This window comes from Garra rufa, chromosome 9 (assembly GCF_049309525.1).
Source record: "Garra rufa chromosome 9, GarRuf1.0, whole genome shotgun sequence".
Lineage (NCBI taxonomy): Eukaryota > Metazoa > Chordata > Actinopteri > Cypriniformes > Cyprinidae > Garra > Garra rufa.
The window spans coordinates 4,569,459-4,590,355 of record NC_133369.1 but is presented as its reverse complement, the minus strand read 5'-3'; the positions used below and the strand labels follow the sequence as shown (position 1 = coordinate 4,590,355).

The 20,897-nt window shown below is 30.4% G+C and overlaps 1 protein-coding gene across 1 annotated transcript in view; it reads left to right on the top strand.

The window, feature by feature from the left end:
- LOC141342499 (igLON family member 5-like) overlaps positions 1–14,613 on the top strand; it is a 233,104-nt gene extending 218,491 nt beyond the window's left edge. The window contains exons 6-8 of the mRNA XM_073846958.1: positions 1,597–1,717; positions 1,839–1,990; positions 14,411–14,613. Coding sequence (XP_073703059.1) covers positions 1,597–1,717; positions 1,839–1,990; positions 14,411–14,511 — 374 coding nt within the window. The 3' untranslated portion in view covers positions 14,512–14,613. The remainder of the gene's footprint in view (positions 1–1,596; positions 1,718–1,838; positions 1,991–14,410) is intronic.
- Positions 14,614–20,897: the final 6,284 nt, after the last annotated feature.

Here is a 20,897-nt window from a genome sequence, read left to right as displayed (position 1 = left end):
TAAGTCGAGCTGCTTTGCTCCTGTCAGCAACTCACTTTGACATCCTAATGAGATTGTTAGGAGTGTTTCAGAACACTCTGTGATTGAGTAATGGGAGCATAAATTGGATTGCGATCAGCTGCCTATAGAATTAAACTCTTTATCTTTTCATCATCTCCTCTTGTCTCCACAGGGTTTAAAGAACTTGAGTAATTGTACTTCATTATTGTATTTAAGTGCTATTTCAGGGAATTCCTGCTGTGCTTGAGTACAATAGAAAATTACATTTTTACGACAAAAATCATAAAAATGTATATATATATATACTATATAAAAATATAATCGAAATAATTAAAAAGAATGATACTATCAATAAACTATTTTTAAAGTAAACTGGTACTACTGAAAAGTCTAATATTATAATAATAATATTAATAATAATAAAAAACAATACATGGCTTTTTAGGACTCCTGTACTTTATAAAGTTTGTATATCATGGTTTCATGAAAAAAAATCTCCTCTGCATTTTGGTTTTCATCATGCAATTTATAAAAAAAATATTTTATTTGCTTTTTAATACAATACAAACAATGTTTCAATGTTTTAAGTCTCTTCTGCTCACCTAGCCTGCATTTATTTGATCCAAAATACAGCAAAAGCAGTAATGTTGTGAAATATTTTTACTATTTAAAATAACTGCTTTCTATTTGAATATATTTTAAAATGTAATTTATTCCTGTGATTTCAAAGCTGATTTTTCAGCACCATTACTCTCTTCAGCCTTCAGAAATTATTCTAATATGCTGATTTGCTGTTCAAGAAACATTATTATTATTATTATTATTATTATTATTATTATTATTATCAAAATTAAAAACAGTTGAGTGCATTTTTTTTTTCAGGATTCTTTGATGAATAGAAAGATCCAAAGATCAGCATTTATTTGAAATAAAAAGCTGTTGTAACATTATATACTATACCATTTAAAAACTTCAACAGTCAATATAATTATTTTCTTTTTTTCTGGGAAAGAAATTAATACTTTTATTTAGCAAGGGTCTTTAAATTAATCTAAAGTGATGATAAGAACATAATGTTATGAAAGATGTCTATTTCAGATAAATGCTGTTCTTCAGAACTTTCTATTCATCAAAGAAACCTGGGGGGAAAAAAACTACTCGGCTGTTTTCAACATAATAATAATAATAATAATAATAAATGTTTTTGAGCAGCAAATCAAAATATTACAATGATTTCTGAAGGATTATGTGACTGGAGTATTGTTGCTAAAATTTAATATGAAATAACAGGAATAAATTACATTTTAAAATATATTCAAATAAAAAACTGTTATTTTAAATAGTACAAATATTTCAGATTTTAACTGTTTTTACTTTACTTTGGATCAAATAAATGCAGGCTTGGTAGTGTAAGTACAATTAAAAGCATACTTAAAAGTAAAACTTTTGCATGATTCTAACATGATAATTCTGACTTTTAAAGGAATATCTAGTTAGTAAAAAATAGCAGCTTCCTGGTTTGAAATGAGATGATGCTGAGATCAATAAATTGTTGTTTTAAAATATAATTTTGTACACTGTCTGTTTGTTTTTTAGATCCACCAGTAATCACAGACGTAAAGAACATGCCCGCCCAGCTAGGAAAAACTGCAATCTTGCGCTGTGAAGCTATGGCGGTTCCCACCGCATCCTTCGAATGGTACCGGGATGACCGAAGGTAAGCTAACATTAACAAAGTAAGCCAAACAGATGCTGGGACCCATGGAAGCAGCACATACCGATGTATGTGACAACTCGCCTACCCTAACGTGTGATCTGTCGTATTGCTTCTTTCTCAGGCCGGTGGAGAGCGATAACACGCTGAAGATTAAAAACGAGAAGACACGTTCCCTGCTGCTCTTCACCAACGTCACAGAAAAACACTTTGGCAACTACACCTGTTTCGCCTCCAACCGCCTCGGGGCTTCCAATGCCAGCATGTTACTCTTCAGTGAGTAACTTATTCCACTCAAACTCTGCAGCGCTCGCTTTTGTGCTCTCGAAACATTCGTAAATCTACAAAGGCATAAAGTCAAGGATAAATAAACACCCTGCAGGAAGTGACTTTCCACTGTACAAAATAAGTGAACGTGCGATTCTCGCTCCCCAAGGCTAGTTTTTTCAGGTCGAGCTTCAGCGTAGACAAATATTAGCGACTTGTCCATTGATGGCACTTGAAAGTAAATGGTCTTGTACTGTGTGCTCAGCAAAGTGCATCGTTTTTACCCTTTTTAATAATGCATAACTTGAACAAACTCCAACTGCAGCATGAAGCGTCTGAAAGAGTTTGTGACTTATGACACACGTAGACAATGTGCACGACTGCTGCCTTCACATGCAATCACATGCATAAGCTTGGAAGTTTCAGAATTTGTTTTAATTGTGAATTAGTGATGATTTAATTTCTCTTTTTTTACTTCTTGATAAATCCAGGAAGCTTATTTAGCACCAATGCATCAGAAACATAGAGCAAAGATGTGGTTTAGGAGTAAAATCCATGATTTATGTTGTATTTGAAGATTTTTGTTGTTCTCTGAAATGGATTAAAAACAATTCTTGGTTATGCAAATGTTAGAGAAAACATAAAAAGATTAGTTCACTCCTGAATTAAAAATTTCTTGATGCTTTACTTACCCCCATGTCTTCCAAGATGTTCTTGTCTTTCATTCTTAAGTCTTAAGAAATTGAGGTTTTTGAGAAAAACATTTTAGGATTTTTCTCCATATTGTGGACTTCAATGGGACTCAACGGGTTGAAGGTCCAAATTGCAGTTTCAATGCAGCTGCAAAGAGCTTAGCCTTTTCTAATGAAACAATTAGTCATTTGCACACAAAAAAAGAAACAAACAAACAGATTTATATAGTTTTTAACTACCTCTACCTCTTTTCATGCATTGTGAAAACACACTGGAAAGGTTAGTTAAAAGGTTAAAACATTAATGGAATGTTTCTATTTACTATTTCGTAAACATTAAGGAAACGTTAATTTTGAATAGTCTCTGATTGTTCTGAAACAAGTAATACATTTATGTTCTAAGAATGTAAATTAAATTTGTTCTAAGAAAAAATTTCTAAAGTTATGAAAAAGTGTTTTAAAGACACTAGAACATTCTTAGAACATATTTTTAAATGTTAGTGCTTACTATATGTTTTAGAATGTTCCGAGAACATTGAAATGCAACATTCCAACAACGTTTGCAAAATTATAAAATGGAATGTTTTCTCTAACATTCACATAAATATGAACACATGTTATTGTTGAATGTTCTCTGATATGGTTTAAAAAAACATTTTCACACCTTAATAAGAACATTAGAACATTGTTACTACTTGTTTCAGGATGTTCAGAGAACATTTAAAAGTAACATTCCAGCAATGTTTACAAAATAATAAAAAGGAACATTCACATAACCAAGAACTAATGTTTTTTAAACCATTTCTCAGATCAAAATTAACCTTTTGATAACTTAATGGGAACATTAGCAAAGTGTTTTTTGAACAAATTTTGTAAAACTTTTATCAGAAGGTTCAGAGAACATTGCAAAGTAACGTTCCCATAATAATTTGCTTTACCGAGAAAAAACATTTAGTAAGTAAAAAAAAAAAAAAAAAAAAACAGTAAGTGAGAATGTTTAAAAATTGTTAGACTAATGTCCAACTAAAATGTTTCAGAAAAAAGCATAAAAATATTGTTATTAAAACACAGACAACTTTGAACAAATAGCCTATTAAAGGGACAGTTCACCCAGAAATGACAATTTGGTCATTAATTACTCACCCTCAAGTCATTTCAAACCCTTAAGATCTTTGTTCATCTTCGGAATACAAATTAAGATATTTTTTATGAAATCCAAGAGCTTTCTGAACCTGCATAGACAGCAAGTACTATATTCGAGGCCCAGAACGAAGTACTTATGTACTTTTAGTACTACTTTATTTAAATATACAAGTTTAATATACTAAAAGTACAACTGCAGGGTATTTTTATGAAGTGCATAAGATGTAAATGTATTTTTACTTAGTTTCAGAAGATTTAGAGAACATTGAAAAGTAACACTCCCATAATAATTTGCATTACCAAGAAAAAACATTTAGTAAGTAAAAAAGCAACCAGTAAGTGAGAATGTTTAAAAAACGTTTATTAATGTCCAACTTAAATGTTTCAGAAATAGCATTAATATTTTATTTTTTTAAAACACAGACAACAGATATTCTAATAAAGGGATAGTTTTCTCAGAAATGAAAATTCTGTCATTTATTACTCAAGTCATTCCAAACCCTTAAGACCTTTGTTCATCTTCGAAACACAAATTAAGATATTTTTTTATGTAATCCAATAGCTTTCTGATAAGCACTATGTTCAAGGCCCAGAACATAGTACTTATGTACTTTTAGTAGTACGTTTTTTCTGGCATTCTGACATAATATTTAAAGTGTACCTTAAGGATACTTGCAATAGTTCCAATTTAACACAATCAAATATACTTACATTGATCTTTAGTTAGACTTCAGCACTACTTCTGCACAATTGAAGTGCATTAAATACAAAATTATTTGTTCCAAGTTAGCAGACTTTAAATATACCAGTTTAGTATACTAAAAGAACAATTGCAGGGTATTTTTAAATAAGTACATGTATTTGATGTAAATGTATTTGTAGTATAATTAGCATGCAATATGTGTATTTTAAATACATGTTCATATATTTATTTTTTACTAGGGTACTTTGAACAAATTTTAATGACTTACTTCACATTTCAGAATGTTTAGAGCATATTAAAAAGTAACTTTCCATAATATTTGCATTATCAAGAAAAACAGTTAGTAAGTAAATAACAAGGAGTAAGTGATAATGTTTTAAAAAAATATTAAAACTTAAGTCTCAGGAAAAACATTAATATTTTTGTCATTAAAATTCAGACAGCTGTGAACGAATAGCCTTTTAAAGGGATAGTTCACCCAGAAATGAAAATTCTGTCATTTATTACTCACCCTCATGTCATTCCAAACCCTTAAGACCTTTTTGCGAAGAACAGAAGAACATAGTACTTATGCACTTTTAGTAGTATTTATTTTTCTGCCATTCTGCCACAGAACCTGGATGCACTGCAACTTGTTTGCTACCTTTCTGGGCCTTGAACGTAGTATTTGCGTTGCTGTCTATGCAGGGTCAGAAAACTCTCGGATTTTAATCAAAAATATCTTTATTTGTGTTCTGAAGATGAACAAAGGTCTTACGGGGTTTGGAACAACACGAGGGTGATTAATTAATGACAGAATTCTCATTTTTGGGTGAGCTATTTCTTTATTATTACTGGAAGAATATTTGTTCATACCTTCATTCCAGAACATTAGCCAAAGTTTTGAGAACATTCCCTGTTAGCTGGCACGGAGAATGATGAGCAGTGCTATTCCTCAGTGCACAAAATGTGTACTGAAGCAAACATTCACAATTTCAAATGAATTACGATCAGTTGAACACAAGTTGAAGGCTGCATAAGAGTTTGTTGTGCCCAAAGTGTTTATTAAGTGAATTATTGTTTTTGTACAGCAGATCTTTTGTCCACTGCGGAACATCAATATACATGTAGGAGTCCTATAAAACATGTTCTGTTGTGGAAAATGTGCTTTGAGCATTTACTGAAAGCTTCCATTGTCTGACTGTAAAATGTCTGAAAATAGTTCATCTCTAATAGCTCCGCTTTATTGAAGAAAAACCTCAGGGATTTTTAAAAATCCAGGGCTGAATGAAACAAGGACATGATAACAAATCATATCAGCACTACAGATTTCCTTGTACTAGGGATTTTTCACTGGTGTTTTCTAAATAATGTATATTATTATGTTCTTTGTTTATAGACACAGAGACTATTTGTTTAATGCATTTGCGCTAGCAGCAGTAATCGAGCAGCTTGTTTTAGTGATGAAGTTCGAAAGAAAGAAATAAGAAACCATATTGTGCAAGAAAATGAAGCTTGTTAAGATTTGTTCTACATATGCATTATTTTTTATGACAGTTAAGCATGTTTTCCCCCAAAGTTCTCATTACTGAAATGATTTCTTTTGAGTTTTCTTCATAACTCCCATTATTCTCAATGGTGATTCTCTTTACTATAATACAACGATTTTTCTGTTTAAATGAGCATAAATTTTAGACAGAACCATAATGTTCTAAGACTTAAATGTCATTATTATTATTATTATTATGACTTCGTATTACAGTAATGGTAACATTAGGACATTGGCAATTTGCACTTATTGTAATAAAATGCATGTCATAATGCAAAAAATTCTCATTTTCAATCTTGGAGAAAGTGAAATATGACTTCATCATATTCTTGGCTGGTTTTGTATGTTTCACCCCAGTGTTATTTTAGTGTTATTGTGATACGATTATAGTTTTTTTTATCAAAATGAATAGTAATTCAGTAATTAATATTATATTTCAAAACTTTTTTTATCATTTTAATTTATAATTCAATGTTGTACATTTAAAATGTAGTTTTTGTCATTTTTAGTGTTTGTGCATTACAATTTCTTTCAGTTTTATTTAGTGTAGTCCATAAAGTTAGACTAGTGTTAAACTAATGTTGCTGAAACTAGCTTAATAAAAAGTATCTATATTTTATTTATTATTGAATTTTGTATATTATTTATTGCATATTTTGTAGCAGTTTTTATATTAATATATATATTTTTTAAATTTTAAATATAGATTTATTTTATTTTATTTTAGATTTCTCTTCTCTATTGATACATTTTCTGTTGAAAATGCCTTTAAAATATATTATATATTCTATTAAATAGTATAAGGCCTTTATTATATTATATATCATATATTTTGTAGCAGTATTTTTAAAGACAGTTTTTAAGATTTTTTGATAGATAGATAGATATATACATATAATTTTTTTTCTTGGTTCACAGCTGTTCATACAAAAAGAAATGTTGAAAAACGAACTATTTAAACCAACTCAAGGTTGTTCTCTGTTTTTTTTTTTTGTTGGATGTTTAATCTAGTTTTCCAGGCAAACCTGATGAAAACTATCAATTAAAACCAGCCTTGGCTGACCAGCTAAGACCAGCACACCACATTAGTCTGATTTAAGCTGTTTTGCTCAGCAGGAGATGATGTTTTTAATCACTGGTTCCTGGTGATTTCAGAGAAAGTGAGCATTTGTAGAGAAAGAGGAAGATTTCCTGCGGGCAAAAGGAAACTGCTGCTAGTTAGCAAACCACCGTATGAAACAACTGGTTGTGAATATTTCATTAATTTAAGCCTCTTTCTCTGCTGAGGCTAATTTACCACAGTCGTTTACTCCATTTGTGTAGCAGTTAGACCCTGATTACTCCTCCATACTTAACGATGAAATGTTTTCAAACTGCACTGTATATCTATAGCCAAATTAACCATACACAACATCAACAACCAATTAGCGTGGTGACTTTGTCAGTTCTGCAACTGCAATCATTGCAGAAATGATCAGCATTAGTATTTCACATAGTGCTGTTGGATTTCCATTTAGACATTGTTGTACTTATGCCTCATTACTTTCTTAAATCTGCTTAATGAGCTCCTTAAATTTGCTCAGCCATATTTATTGTGCTCTACCCGTATGCAAATATATAGTTTTTATTTTAAATTTTCACTTGCATTTTAGTTTTAATTTTACATTTTATTCAATTTAGTATAATTTTAATATTTTATTCTAATTTAAAAAGATTGAGATTTGTATGCACAAAAATAACAATGCATAGAAAATTGTATTTTTATTATTATAATATAATATCTATATTATACTATGTTTTTCTTGTATTAATTTGTGACAAATGGCACACATAGACTTATGAACAATTATTTATAAACATAAACAATAAACATTTAAAGTAATTTATAAATTGTGTTTATTAATCTATTTAAATCTATATAAATGTAGTACATATTTATGATTGGTGACAAAAAAATCTTTGTGGCAAATGGCGCATATAGATTTAGATGTTTATTGACAATTATTTATAATCATTTGTAATTAGTATTTATTTATTAAAATAATATTTAAATATTTATTTATTTATAATCTCAGGATCAAATCTTTGTGACAAATGGCAGACACTTTTATTAATAATTATTTCTAATTGTTTATAAACATAAAAGCTAAACATTTATAAACTTATAAATAATTTTAAAAGTGTTATATTTAAATATTTTTTTTTAATTCAAAATTTATTTATTAAAATAAGTATAGAAAATATAATTGTGTATAAACATAAATGTTAAGCATTTATAGTCATTTATAAATTGTTTGAAAAATACTTTTTTATTTACTTTTTTAAGAAATATTAATTTTCTTTCGATATTTATTTATTAAAATAAATATTTTAATATAATAAATATCCATGATTGATGACAACAACATCTTTGTGTCAAATTTTTTTTAATAATCGTTTATAAATCTTTAAAACAAATTCTGAATAAATTTGTGAAATATTTAAATATTAAAATATTTAAATATAATAGATATTTATGATTGATGACAAAAACAAATCTTTGTGACAAATGGCACACAGACTTTTATTAACAGTTATTTATAATTGTTTATATACAAAAACATTAAACATGTATAGTCATTTATAAATCGTATAAAAAAATCGGAATACATTTTTTAAATATTTATTTATGTATTTAAAATTTGCTTATTAAAATAAATATTTTAATATAGTAAATATTTATTGATTGATGACAAAAATTAATATTTGGGCCAAATGGCACACATAAACTTAAATGTTTATTAATAAGTATTTATAATAGTTTTTATAATTGCTTATAAATCATCTGAAAAAAAAATTCTGAATAAATTTTAACAATTATTTATTTATTTATTTATTTTGTAAGATTTATTTTTTAAAACAAATATTTAAATATAGTAAACAATTATTATTGATGACAAAAACAAATCTTTGGGGCAAATGCCGCACATAGACTTAAATAGTTATAACTATTTCTAAACAATTATTTATAATTTGTTGTTTATTATTTATATTTTGTTTATTAATTTATTAAAGCAAATATTTAAATATATAAAATATTTATGATTGTTGACACGAACAAATTGCATATTTCACACATTTCTCATTCATCGCAAATTGCACACAGAAAAAAATATATTTTTAAATATTTATTAAATATATATTTAAATATATTTAAAATGTTTATCAAATGTTTATAGTTGTTACATAGCATCATATAGATTAGTTGTATAAAATAATAATATATATATAATTTTTATTTAAATAATAAATAATAATATTTTTTTTTTTTTTTTTTTTTACAAATTGTATATATATTAAAAACATATCTTCATCTACCTAAAGAATTTGAAAAGTCTATATCACCTTCTATATAGGTAATATGTACTGCAATATTACACTTGATATAGTAATGATGAAGAAAAAAACTTTAAATAAGGTTTCCAATCTCCCAGAAGCAAAATTCATTTAGTCAGCCTGTAAGTTGCTTAATTGCTATTAAAATATTATGTTAATATTGCATTATTACATTACATTACTTATATTAAAACACAAGTGCAGATTTCTCTTCTATACTGGTTGCATTTTCTATTGAAAAGGCCTGAAATATCTAGTCTCTGGTGATAAATTATGTTTCAGTTCCTCTTGAGAACAGCCAGCTTCACTTGATTTGAGGGTCATGCTCTTTCTGACCATAAACGCAACCTATGAAGGTACTGTTGAGCACAAAAACAAAAGAAGCAGCACAAAGTCAACTGCAGTTCGTAACAGCATAACTTCAGAGTCTGAACTCATTCTGGTTCGGTCTGAGTGAGCGGACGGCAGAGCTCCCTGTGGAAAAGTTTGCTGTTGGAACGCTCAGTGCACAGATCTTAGCCAGCAAAAACCAGAGAGGAGGAGGAACAGGTCACAGCAAAGCCGGGATTTATGGGAAGGAGCCAAACATTGAGTGATTGAGCATATAGAGCTGCACAACACACTGAGAGTTTGTGCTGATGTGATGCTTTCATCTTAACACGGTGCACAGATGCTTCTTATTTTAGCATAAATCAATGAACAAAACTCCTAAACCCTTCACTTTTCTTTTCACACAACTGGGGCTGTGTGATGGAGGCCTTCAGTAAAAAAAAAAAAATTGAGTAAAAAAAGACTATATATATATAAAGCTCAGTATTTTTCAGAGCTATGCCAATATTTAATATTCTGTAACCACAAATAAACAAATGCAACAAATAAAAAACAGTAAACATTTTTTAAAATTAATTTTAATATTTTTGTTTTATTTATGTGCATATATTTTTTCTTATTTTGTAATTAAGATATAAATGATATTAAAATAATTAGATTGCATGCACAAAAAAAACTAACTCTTTTTAATATTACTTGCATAATAATTTTCCTGTATTCATTTGTGACAAATGGCACACATGGACTATAGAATATTTATAAATATGTTTAAATATATTTATTAATATTGTTATCTATTTTAATTATTATATTATAAACTAATATCTGTCAATAATTGTATAAATATTTATTTATTTGTCTATTATTTTTGAAATATGTTTGATTAGATATTTATTAATTATTTATATAGTAAATATTTATAATTCATGACACAAACCTTTGTGGCAAATGGTGCACATGTACTTAAATATTTATAAATATTAATACATTTATACAATTATATTTTTGTAGACAAATATTTATGAATTATTTTCACAAATATTTATTTATTTTGCATTTACTGAAAACAAATGTTTAAATATAGTAAATATTCATGATTGATGACAAATAAACCTTTGTGACTTTGTTTTTATTTATGCAAACATATTTAGAATTTATTTATTTTGCATTTATTAAAATAAATGTATATATATAGTAAATAAATAAACAAATATGTAGAATGTATTTATTTTATTTATTTAGCATTGATTAAAAAAAATGAAAAAAAAAAATAGCATGGACTAAAAAAAGATAAATATTTATAAACAATTATTTATATTTGATAAACAAATAAATATTAATTATTTTCATTCATTTCAATAAATACAAAATAAATAAATAAATATTTATGTTAAAATATAGTAAATATTTATGAATGATGACACAAGCAAACATTTGTGACAAATGGTGTACATGGACTTAAATATTTATAAATATGTATTAATTATATTTTATAAACAAATATTGCTTAATCATTTTTATATTTATTTTTTAATTAAGTATGCATTTAATATTGAAATATATTATATTGCATTATTATTTTATTATAAACCTTTGTGACAAATGGTGCACGTAGATTTAAATATTTATACATATTTATAAATTAAATTATTAACCATTTTAAAATTTATTTATTCGTTAAGTATGCATTACATACTTAAAATGTAATACAAGACTCTGCATTACATTATTACAATAATGTTTATTTATAATATATAAATATAGTAAATATGTATGTATCTTTGTGACAAATTACTCAAATATTTATAAATATTTATAAATTATAAATATTTATAAATCATTTTTTATATTTTATAAATATATTTGTATAATATTTCTCAAAGTATTTCTTTATTTTAAAATATGTAAATATAATAAATATTAATTATTGACGATGCAAATACATCACTGAATTTGAGTTTTGAAATCATTTGAATTTACATAATTTTATTATTTAACGAAGAGAATGCAGAATGCTATGAGAGACCTCAAACTAGGTTTGCGGCGAGAACAACTACAGTTCGGAGTCATTATATGAAAATATTTGTCTACAGAATGCTGTGATTGACCAATCAGAAGTTGTGTAGTTGTTTGTCTGGCTGTACATTATCTCTTACATAATGCTTTTATGCCTCATTAGCAATAAACAGCAGGGCATTTGCACAACTAGTGCTGGTAAGACTTCCAAACAGCTGTGTCACGATGCTCCATATCCATCTCATCAGTTTTTTTTTTCTCCCGCTGGTCTGAAATTTTGCAGTTTCTTGCATCCTTTCCGCTCCTCTCTTCTTTTCTCTTCTCCGGCCCATTATGTCAGAGCGTCTCTGCTCTCGTTTGTTCTTGCTTCGTTGTGTCCTGTTACCCCAGGAAGTCATCAGTGGCTTCTCTCACTCCATTCTTCACATTTCAGTCCGCAGTGAGTGATTCTTGCTCTGTCCCTGCCGTTTCCTCCTCTCGCGCATTACCATTGTAAGCGAGTCCTCCATCTCTCCCTCCATTATCTCAGCATGTTTTCCAGTGATGAGTCACTTGCCGTCACTTCCATGCATCTTCTCTTGTTCACGTCGCTGCCGTGCCATCGGCCGGCCTTGACTTGCACTTTTCAATCAAACGTGCTGTGACCTTTATCTTCATCATTAGGAGAATAAACATCTATCCCACCGCTGTCTGTCTTTTAAGATACTTTAGTAATCCTGATATTATTTATTTACTCTCATGTTGTTCCAAACCCTCAATTTATTTTCCAAATGATTTAAATGCATTGTTGCAGCTCATAAGTAAGAGTGCAATTTTTCATAATTTTTTGAATGCGTCTTTGCAACTCTTGAGTGCAACTTTTCAATATTATTTGAATGCATCCTTGCAACTCATAAACAAGAGTGTGACTTCTCAGAATTATTTAAACACATCATTAGAACCTATAAGCTAGAGTGCGACTTGTCCGAATTTCTTGAATGCATCTTTGCAACTCTTGAGTGCAACTTTTCCAAATTATTTGAATGCATCAATGCAACTCATAAGCAAGAGTTCGACTTCTCAGAATTATTTTAATGCATCTTTGCAACTCATGAGTGCAACTTTTCAGTATTATTTGAATGCATCATTGCAACTCATAAACAAGAGTGTGACTTCTCAGAATTATTTAAACGCATCATTGCAACCTATAAGCAAGAGTGCAGCTTTTCCAAATTATTTGAATGCATCATTGCAACTCATAAGCAAGAGTGCGACTTCTCAGAATTATTTAAATGCATCTTTGCAACTCATGAGTGCATCTTTTCAATATTATTTGAATGCATCATTGCAACTCATAAACAAGAGTGTGACTTCTCAGAATTATTTAAACGCATCGTTGCAACCTATAAGCAAGAGTGCAGCTTTTCAGTATTATTTGAAAGCATCACTGCAACACATAAGCAAGAGTGCGACTTTTCTGAATTTTTTGAATGCATCTTTCTAAATAAAAAAACTGTAAATTTAAAAAAAATCAGTAAATTATTAAAAAAATGTTAAATATATTATTTTTTGTTTTTACTGCATTTTTCTAATTGCAGTACATTTTTATTTTAGAGTTTTTGTTATATATATATATATATATATATATATATTTATATATATATATATATATATATATATTATATTTTAAATGTAATGATAAATCAGTCATTTAAAAACTATTTTAATTTTTTAACAATTTATAATATAAATGTAATATAAAATCTGTCATTTAAAAGCTATTTTAATTTATTTTTATTAACAATGTTTAATAAATTTATTGTAATAAATTGTTATTTTATGTTCATGTTATGTATTTTAGAAGTGCAATACAGTAGATTATTAAGAACATCTTTTAAGAACATCTTTTTCCATTTTGAATGTAATAAAACAATCTGCAATTTAAAAGCTATTTTAAATTATTTTATTAACAATTTATAATGTAATTATTTTAAATAATTTTTGTAATTTTATTTTGATGTAATGTATTTTAGAAAGGCAATGCAGTAAATTATTTAAAATATTTTAAATGCATTATTTTTATTGTTTTTAATATATTTTTCCAATTGCACTACATTTATTTATTATTTATTATTTATTTATTATAATAAAAAATCAGGCACTTTTCTTATTAAAAGTAAATTATAAAAAAATATTTGCATTATTTTCTATTGTTTTTACTGTATTTAAATTTTTGCATTTTATTTTGTACTATTTTCATTAATGTAAATATTGTTGATTTAAAAAATATATATTATTGTAATACAAATCAGTATTTTAGAATTTTTTTTATACATGATTCACAAAATTTATTTAAAAAAAATAATAATAAAAAACACATTAGAAGTAGAGCAAATAAAAATAAAATAAATAAGTAAAAATTATTGGAGAAAAAGTAAAAAAAAAATATATATATATATAGTGAGTAATTAATAATTAGTTTTTTGTTCTTTAGTTTTTTGGTTACAATTGAACACCAGTGCAATCAATATATGCACTCAATAAGAAATGTGTATTTAGTAAATAAATAGTCTCATGCAGCACATTAGCACAAGGTTTCAATGTTGACCAATGTTTTCTCTCTCATTCACCCTATTCACGTCTGCCGTTCTCTTCTCTTGCAGGGCCCGGGGCCGTGTACGGCGGAGCGGCGTCTCTGAACGGCCGTTTATCAGGAGTCGGTCTGTGGTTCTGCCTCTCCATCTCTGTCCTGATGAAGGTCTAAAACTTTCCCGCTTCGGAAGGAGTCTTTAAATACGAACCCATCACTGTGAACAAAAAGAAATTATGCATTAATCCAGGAGCCATCGCTACATCACTCGATCATTTTTTCCTCTTCCCATTCACGCCCGGTCGCTTATCACCGCTTCACTCCTCCCTCCCCGTCGCCATCGATGGTCACCTTTTATCGTCCAAACCTGATATGTGATGCAAAAGATGTGAACGACAAGTGTAATGCCAGTTGGGTGTCTCTTGATGTGCGTGCTGGACATGCTGGCTGTAAAGCGACGTGTCGACGACGACGTTCGGGTGACCCTCTCCAAGCTGTCCACCAGCGGGCCCGTCGGATCCCGACGCAGAGATCCCAGCTGAACGGTGGTGCGTTCTGACATGCGTAGCTACTATGAATGATGTCAAACCACATGTTTTCTTTCTAGCAAGGAGGGCCGTGTCATCTCGGCCCCTCGTTTGCGTTCGTTTGGGCTCGCGACCCAAAGCGAACGTCTGACCCACGTCCAGCCCTCATGTTGTCCTCAGTCTGTCCATCACTCAGATCGTCGGTCCTCCTCACTCAGTGTAAATATATATGCAGTAGAGGCCCCTCATTTCAGCGGCAAAAACTACATTTCCCATCAGCCTCTCTGTTTCAGCCTTTCGGCTCGGAGGATAATGCTGCCTTTAAGTCATGATGGAATGATCATATTTACGAGATTTACAACCATTAATCATTGGTATTGATCATAAGAAGTTTCACTTGTACACATTTAGTGGTGTTTTCTTGTGCTTGGTGGGAAGTTATGCTTTAAATTACTTTTCAAACTCAAAAAAATAGATGTAGTGTTGGAAATTCAAGTATTTGGACACTTTTTGGTTGTCGATAGTTGGTTAATAAACTACAGCTGTAGATATCATTCATCCGCTAAAACTAATTTTATTTTATTGTTATTTGTATGCATCATTGCAACTTAAAAGTAAGAGTGCAACCTTTCAGAATTGTTTGAATGCATTATTGCAACTCATAAGCAGGAGTGCAGATTTTCAGAATTATTTTAATGCTTCGTTGCAACTCTCAAGGGCAACTTTTTAGAATTATTTTAATGCATCATTGCAACTCCTAATTAAGAGTGCAAACTTTCAGAATTATTTTGAATTATTTGTATGCATTGTTGCAAATCTCAAGTGCAACTGTTCAGAGATATTTTAATACATTTCCACTTGCACATGAGTGCAACTTTTTTTAAATTGTTTTAATGCATCATTGCAACTCACGAGCAATAGTGCAAATTTTCAGAATCATTTAAATGCACTCTTGCAACTCTTGAGTGTAACTTTTCAGAAATGTTCAAATGCATCATTGCAACTCCTGAGTGCAACTTTTTACAATTATTTTAATGCGTCATTTTAACTCATAAGCAAGAGTGCAAATTTTCAGAATTATTTTTGATGCATCATTGCAACTCATGAGCAAGAGTGCACATTTTGGAATCATTTGAATGCACTCTTGCAACTCTTGAGTGCAGCTTTTCAGAAATATTCAAATGCATCACTGCAACTCCTGAGTGCAAAATTTTTAGATTTATTTTAATTCATTGTTTTAACTCATAAGCAAGAGTGCAACTTTTCAGAATTAGTTTAATGCATCACTGCAACTTATGAGCAAAGAGCACATTTTCAGAATCATTTGAATGCACTCTTACAACTCTTGAGTGCAGCTTTTCAGAAATATTCAAATGCTTCATTGCAACTCCTGAGTGCAACCTTTCAGAAATATTTTATTACATCATTGCAAGCCAGAGTGCAACTTTTCAAAATTGTTCAAATGCAAAATTTTCTGAATCATTTCAATTCACTCTTGCAACTCTTAAGTGCAAATTTTCAAAATTATTTGAGTACATCATTACAACTCGAGTGCAACTTTTCAGAATTGTTTTAATGCATTATTGCAACTTAAAAAGTGCAGCTTTTCAGAATTATTTAAATGCATCCTTGCAACTCCTCAGTGCAACTTTTCAGATTCATTTAAATGCATCATTGCAACTCTAAAGAGTGCAACTTTTCCAAATTGTTTAAATGGATCATTGCAACTCATAAGCAAGAGTGCAACTTTACAATGTTACTTTAATGCATCAGTGCAACTCTTGAGTGCAACTTTCAGAGTAATTCAAGTGCATCATTGCAACTCCTGTTTTAGAGTGCAACCTGTCAGAATTATTTGAAAGCATCGTTGCAACTCGTAAGTAGGAACTTTCCACAGAGACTTGAAGGCAGCAGGCGTTTCTGGCGTCTCCTGGCCTGAAACGGTTCATTGACTTCTTGTTGCTTGTGGATAGCATGTACCGGTTAGAAATGTCCCTCTTGTGACCTCACTTCCTGCACCGACCCCGTTTTAACCCCCTGCACTGTGTACATTTTAATCTGCAAGGTTAACTGCTATTACTTTTTTGGTGTTAATAATGATTATAATGATGATGATAATGATGATGATGATGACAATGTTAATAAGTATTTGAATAAATATGATAGTAATTCCATGTGAGAAAAAAACGTCAGAGCTGATCGCAAGCCATGTGTGTGAAAATATTTTGTACTAAAAATCACTGAATCCATCGAACGGCAAAAAGAAAAAAAAAACTTTTTGAAGTATTGTGCTCTGTTTTACCATGATTAACTTTTTTAAAACGAAAAGTAATTTCGACTCGTCTGTAAAAGAGAGCAATCAGTGAAATGTGAGGGCGCTTACACGCTAGACAGATCCGTTTTGAGCATGTGAAAATGGCCATAGCAGCAAATTTGACAGATATACAAAGCAAAGTAGTGTCGCTTTTCCAAACCATTGCATTCGTCCTTTGTCGTGTACCATCCGCATTGAGCTCAGTGCATTTGCATTGTAAACTCTAGCGTGTAGGCGTCCTAATGTCATTTCAAATGTGTACTTTATTTTTTTTCATGCTGTTGATGACTGTGATGTATGATATATTCTGCAGTAATGATGTAATGCTCATGTCTGCCTCGATGACATAACCAAAACCCTCAGTATCTTGCGGTTACATACACGTCAATGTGTTGGTGCACTGCTGCGTTCCATTCAGAGATGATTGTCAGATATTCCTATGCGTTATCACCAACTTGCAGCAAAAATACATGCATTTACTGCATTTATTAAGCTTGGAAAATGACATGCATTTACTTGTCGACAGTCTTCTCGCAACCAAATTGCAATGCTATGCAATGCTAGCAATTGTTCTGTAGGTGTACGGTTAACAGACAAGAGCATTCAATGTGTTTTATGCATATTTGCTAAACATTTTGTACAGAGACCTGCACATAACATGCATGGAAAGAAAAATGCATATATAGTGGCCACAGATTAAGAATTTGTTACTACAGACTAATTTGTTATTTTTTATCGTTCTCTTGTTTGAGGTGTTTTAGTAAGTCGAGATCACGCTATACTAATTTGTTCTCTAGTTTTAGTAATTTAGTCAATTCTGGTCATGCCGTCTTAATTCATTTACTCGTTTTAGTAAATCATTCAATCAGTCAATCATGTAAAATTGCAAACTTTCAGAATTATTTTTAATTATTTCAATGCATTGTTGCAAATCTCAAGTGCAACTGTTCAGAGGTATTTGAATACATTTCAGCTTATGAGTGCAACTTTTTAAAATGGTTTTAATGCATTATTGCAACTCATGAGCAAGAGTGCACATTTTCAGAATCATTTGAATGCACTCTAGCAACTCTTGAGTGCAACTTTTTTAAATTGTTTTAATGCATTATTGCAACTTAAAAGTCAGAGTGCAACTTTTCAAAATTATTCAAATGCATCATTGCAACTCCTGAGTGCAACTTTTTTAGAATTATTTTAACGCATCGTTTTAACTCATAAGCAAGAGTGTCATACTAATTCATTCTCTCGTTTTGGTAAATCATTGCTATGTCTTACTAATTCGCTCCCTCATTTTAGTAAATTGTGGCCATGTAATAGCAATTCCTTCCCTTGTTTAAGTAAATTGTAGTCACATCATACTAATTTCAGTGAATAATAGTTAAGTTGTACTAAGTTGTGCCCTTGTTTTAGTAAATCGTGGCCATGTCGTACTAATTTGTTCCCAAATTTTAGTAAATTGGTGCCAAATGTACAAATTTTTCTAACTTGTGGCCAAGTCATACTAATTTATTCCCTTGATTTATTAAATTGTGGCCACGTTGCACTAATTTTAGAAAATCGTGGTTAAGTTGTACTAACTTAAGCTCTCTTTTTGGTAAATCGTGACCACATTGTACTAATTCATTCCCATGTTTTAGTAAATTGTTGCCACGTCGCACTAATTTTAGTAAATTGTGGCCAAGTCATACTAATTTGTTCCCTTGTTTTAATAAATTGTTGCCACATTGTACTAATTTGTTTCCTCGTTTTAGTAAAACATGGCCATGTTGTACTAATTTTTGTAAATTGTGGTTAAGTTGTACTAATCCGTGCCCTCGTTTTAGTAAATTGTGACCATGTCGTACTAATTTGATTCCTCGTAAATCGTGGACATGGCATACTAATTCATCCCCTTGTTTTAGTAAATTAAGGCCACAGCTTACTAATTTATTCCTTTGTTTTAGTAAATCATGGCCGCAGCAACTTGTTCCCTTTTTTAGTAAATCGTGGCCACGGTATACTAATTTGTAACTTAGTTTTAGTAAATCGTAGCCACGTCGTACTAATTCGTTCCCTCGTTTTAGTAAGTCATGGCCATTTTTCACTAATTCATTCCCTTGTTTTAGTACAAATATGTTCCGTCGTTTTAATAAATCGTGGCCACTTCATACTAATTCATTCCCTCGTTTTAGTAAATCGCGGCCATTTCGTGCTAATTAATTCCCTTGTTTTAGTATTCATTTCTTTTTCTCGTTTTAGTAAATCGTGGCCACGTCCTAATTCGGTTCCTCGTTTCAATACATTTTAATAAAATTTGGTCAATTTTATACCAATTCGTTCCATTGTTTAATTAATTAAATAAAAACATTTACTAAAACGAGAAAACAGATTAAGTTATGGGAACTAATTCTTAATTTGTGACCACTATTTAACTAAATCAAAGGAACACATTTTTAATTCATGGCCACCATATGTCTGCATGTCATGTGCAGGGCTCTGTAGTTTTTTTTTTTTCATGTTATCTAGGGACATTTATTAATCATAGGACCTCTACATCTGCGTGTGAATTTCCAAATTGCACATCTGACTTGATGTTGCATCCGATTGCACTTTTCCAAGTAGGAAGTTGGAAAATCTAACATTCCGAGCTGAATGGAGTGCAGCACTAGATTCAGTGCACCGCCTCTTTTTTTTCCCCGCTCAGAATCAGATTAGCGGGAGATAAAGATGTAATTAGCCAGCGACTGCGACTCGCTAAGCAAGCAGACCGTCATATTCTCTCCGTCCCCCATCTGGTGAGCGGCAGAGCTCATAAATCAAGCTCAGTCCAGGCGCTGACAGAATCCTCTTCAAGGACAGCTGTGCCTTTGAGTCTGGAGCCCGATGTGGAGTCCGATCCCCTACAGGCTAATTAACCACCACTTAAGAGCACATGGCGAAGAGGCTTTGACGTAAAGCAGCGGTGCGCGACTTAACGCGCTGCGGCCGCTGCGCTGCTTTATGCAACCGTTCACAATGACCCTGCATGAGCGCTGACCGTTCAGTTTGCAATGTTAATGCTGTATATACTATAAACGATAATGTTCTCCCTGAATATGTGCTCCATTATTGCATTTCAGCCAGCAATAACCCCGGAATAAAGCCGAAACCTATTTAAAGTCCAATTTCAAGTCTGACGGCCACTATGCTGTTATTAATGAATGCTGAAGATTGTGCACTGATGAACAGCATTGCATACTGCTTAGTATACTACACAGTGGCCATAAAAAGTATTTAGATGCTGGAATGACACTTAAAAATATTTCATATCTCATTTTCGTTTTAGTTAATTTAGTGCATCGAGTTAAAAATAAATAAAAGGTTTTATATTTTATGCTTTTAGTTTAATATAGAATCCCTGTTTAATTAAAAAAATAAATATTTAATTCATCTACTCAAAATCATTTTGACCTTGAATAAATGGCTTAGAAAAGTAAGAAATCTAATGCTTTGAAAAGACATTTAAGTGACTTTTAAGTGTCTAAATACTTTTCCCGTAATGGTATGACGGTTCGATTTCAAGCACAAAAGCAGGTGATTTTTCCGATTTTTCCTCATATCTTAAAAACTTTTTAATCCTGCTGTCAGTCCGCTTTTGTCCGCTTCACGCTTTTCTCACACTCGCATCGTCATCGCCCTCGAGGTCTACCGATCATCTCTGTGTACATGTATTCTCCTCAAATATAAGTAATCAAAAGAGA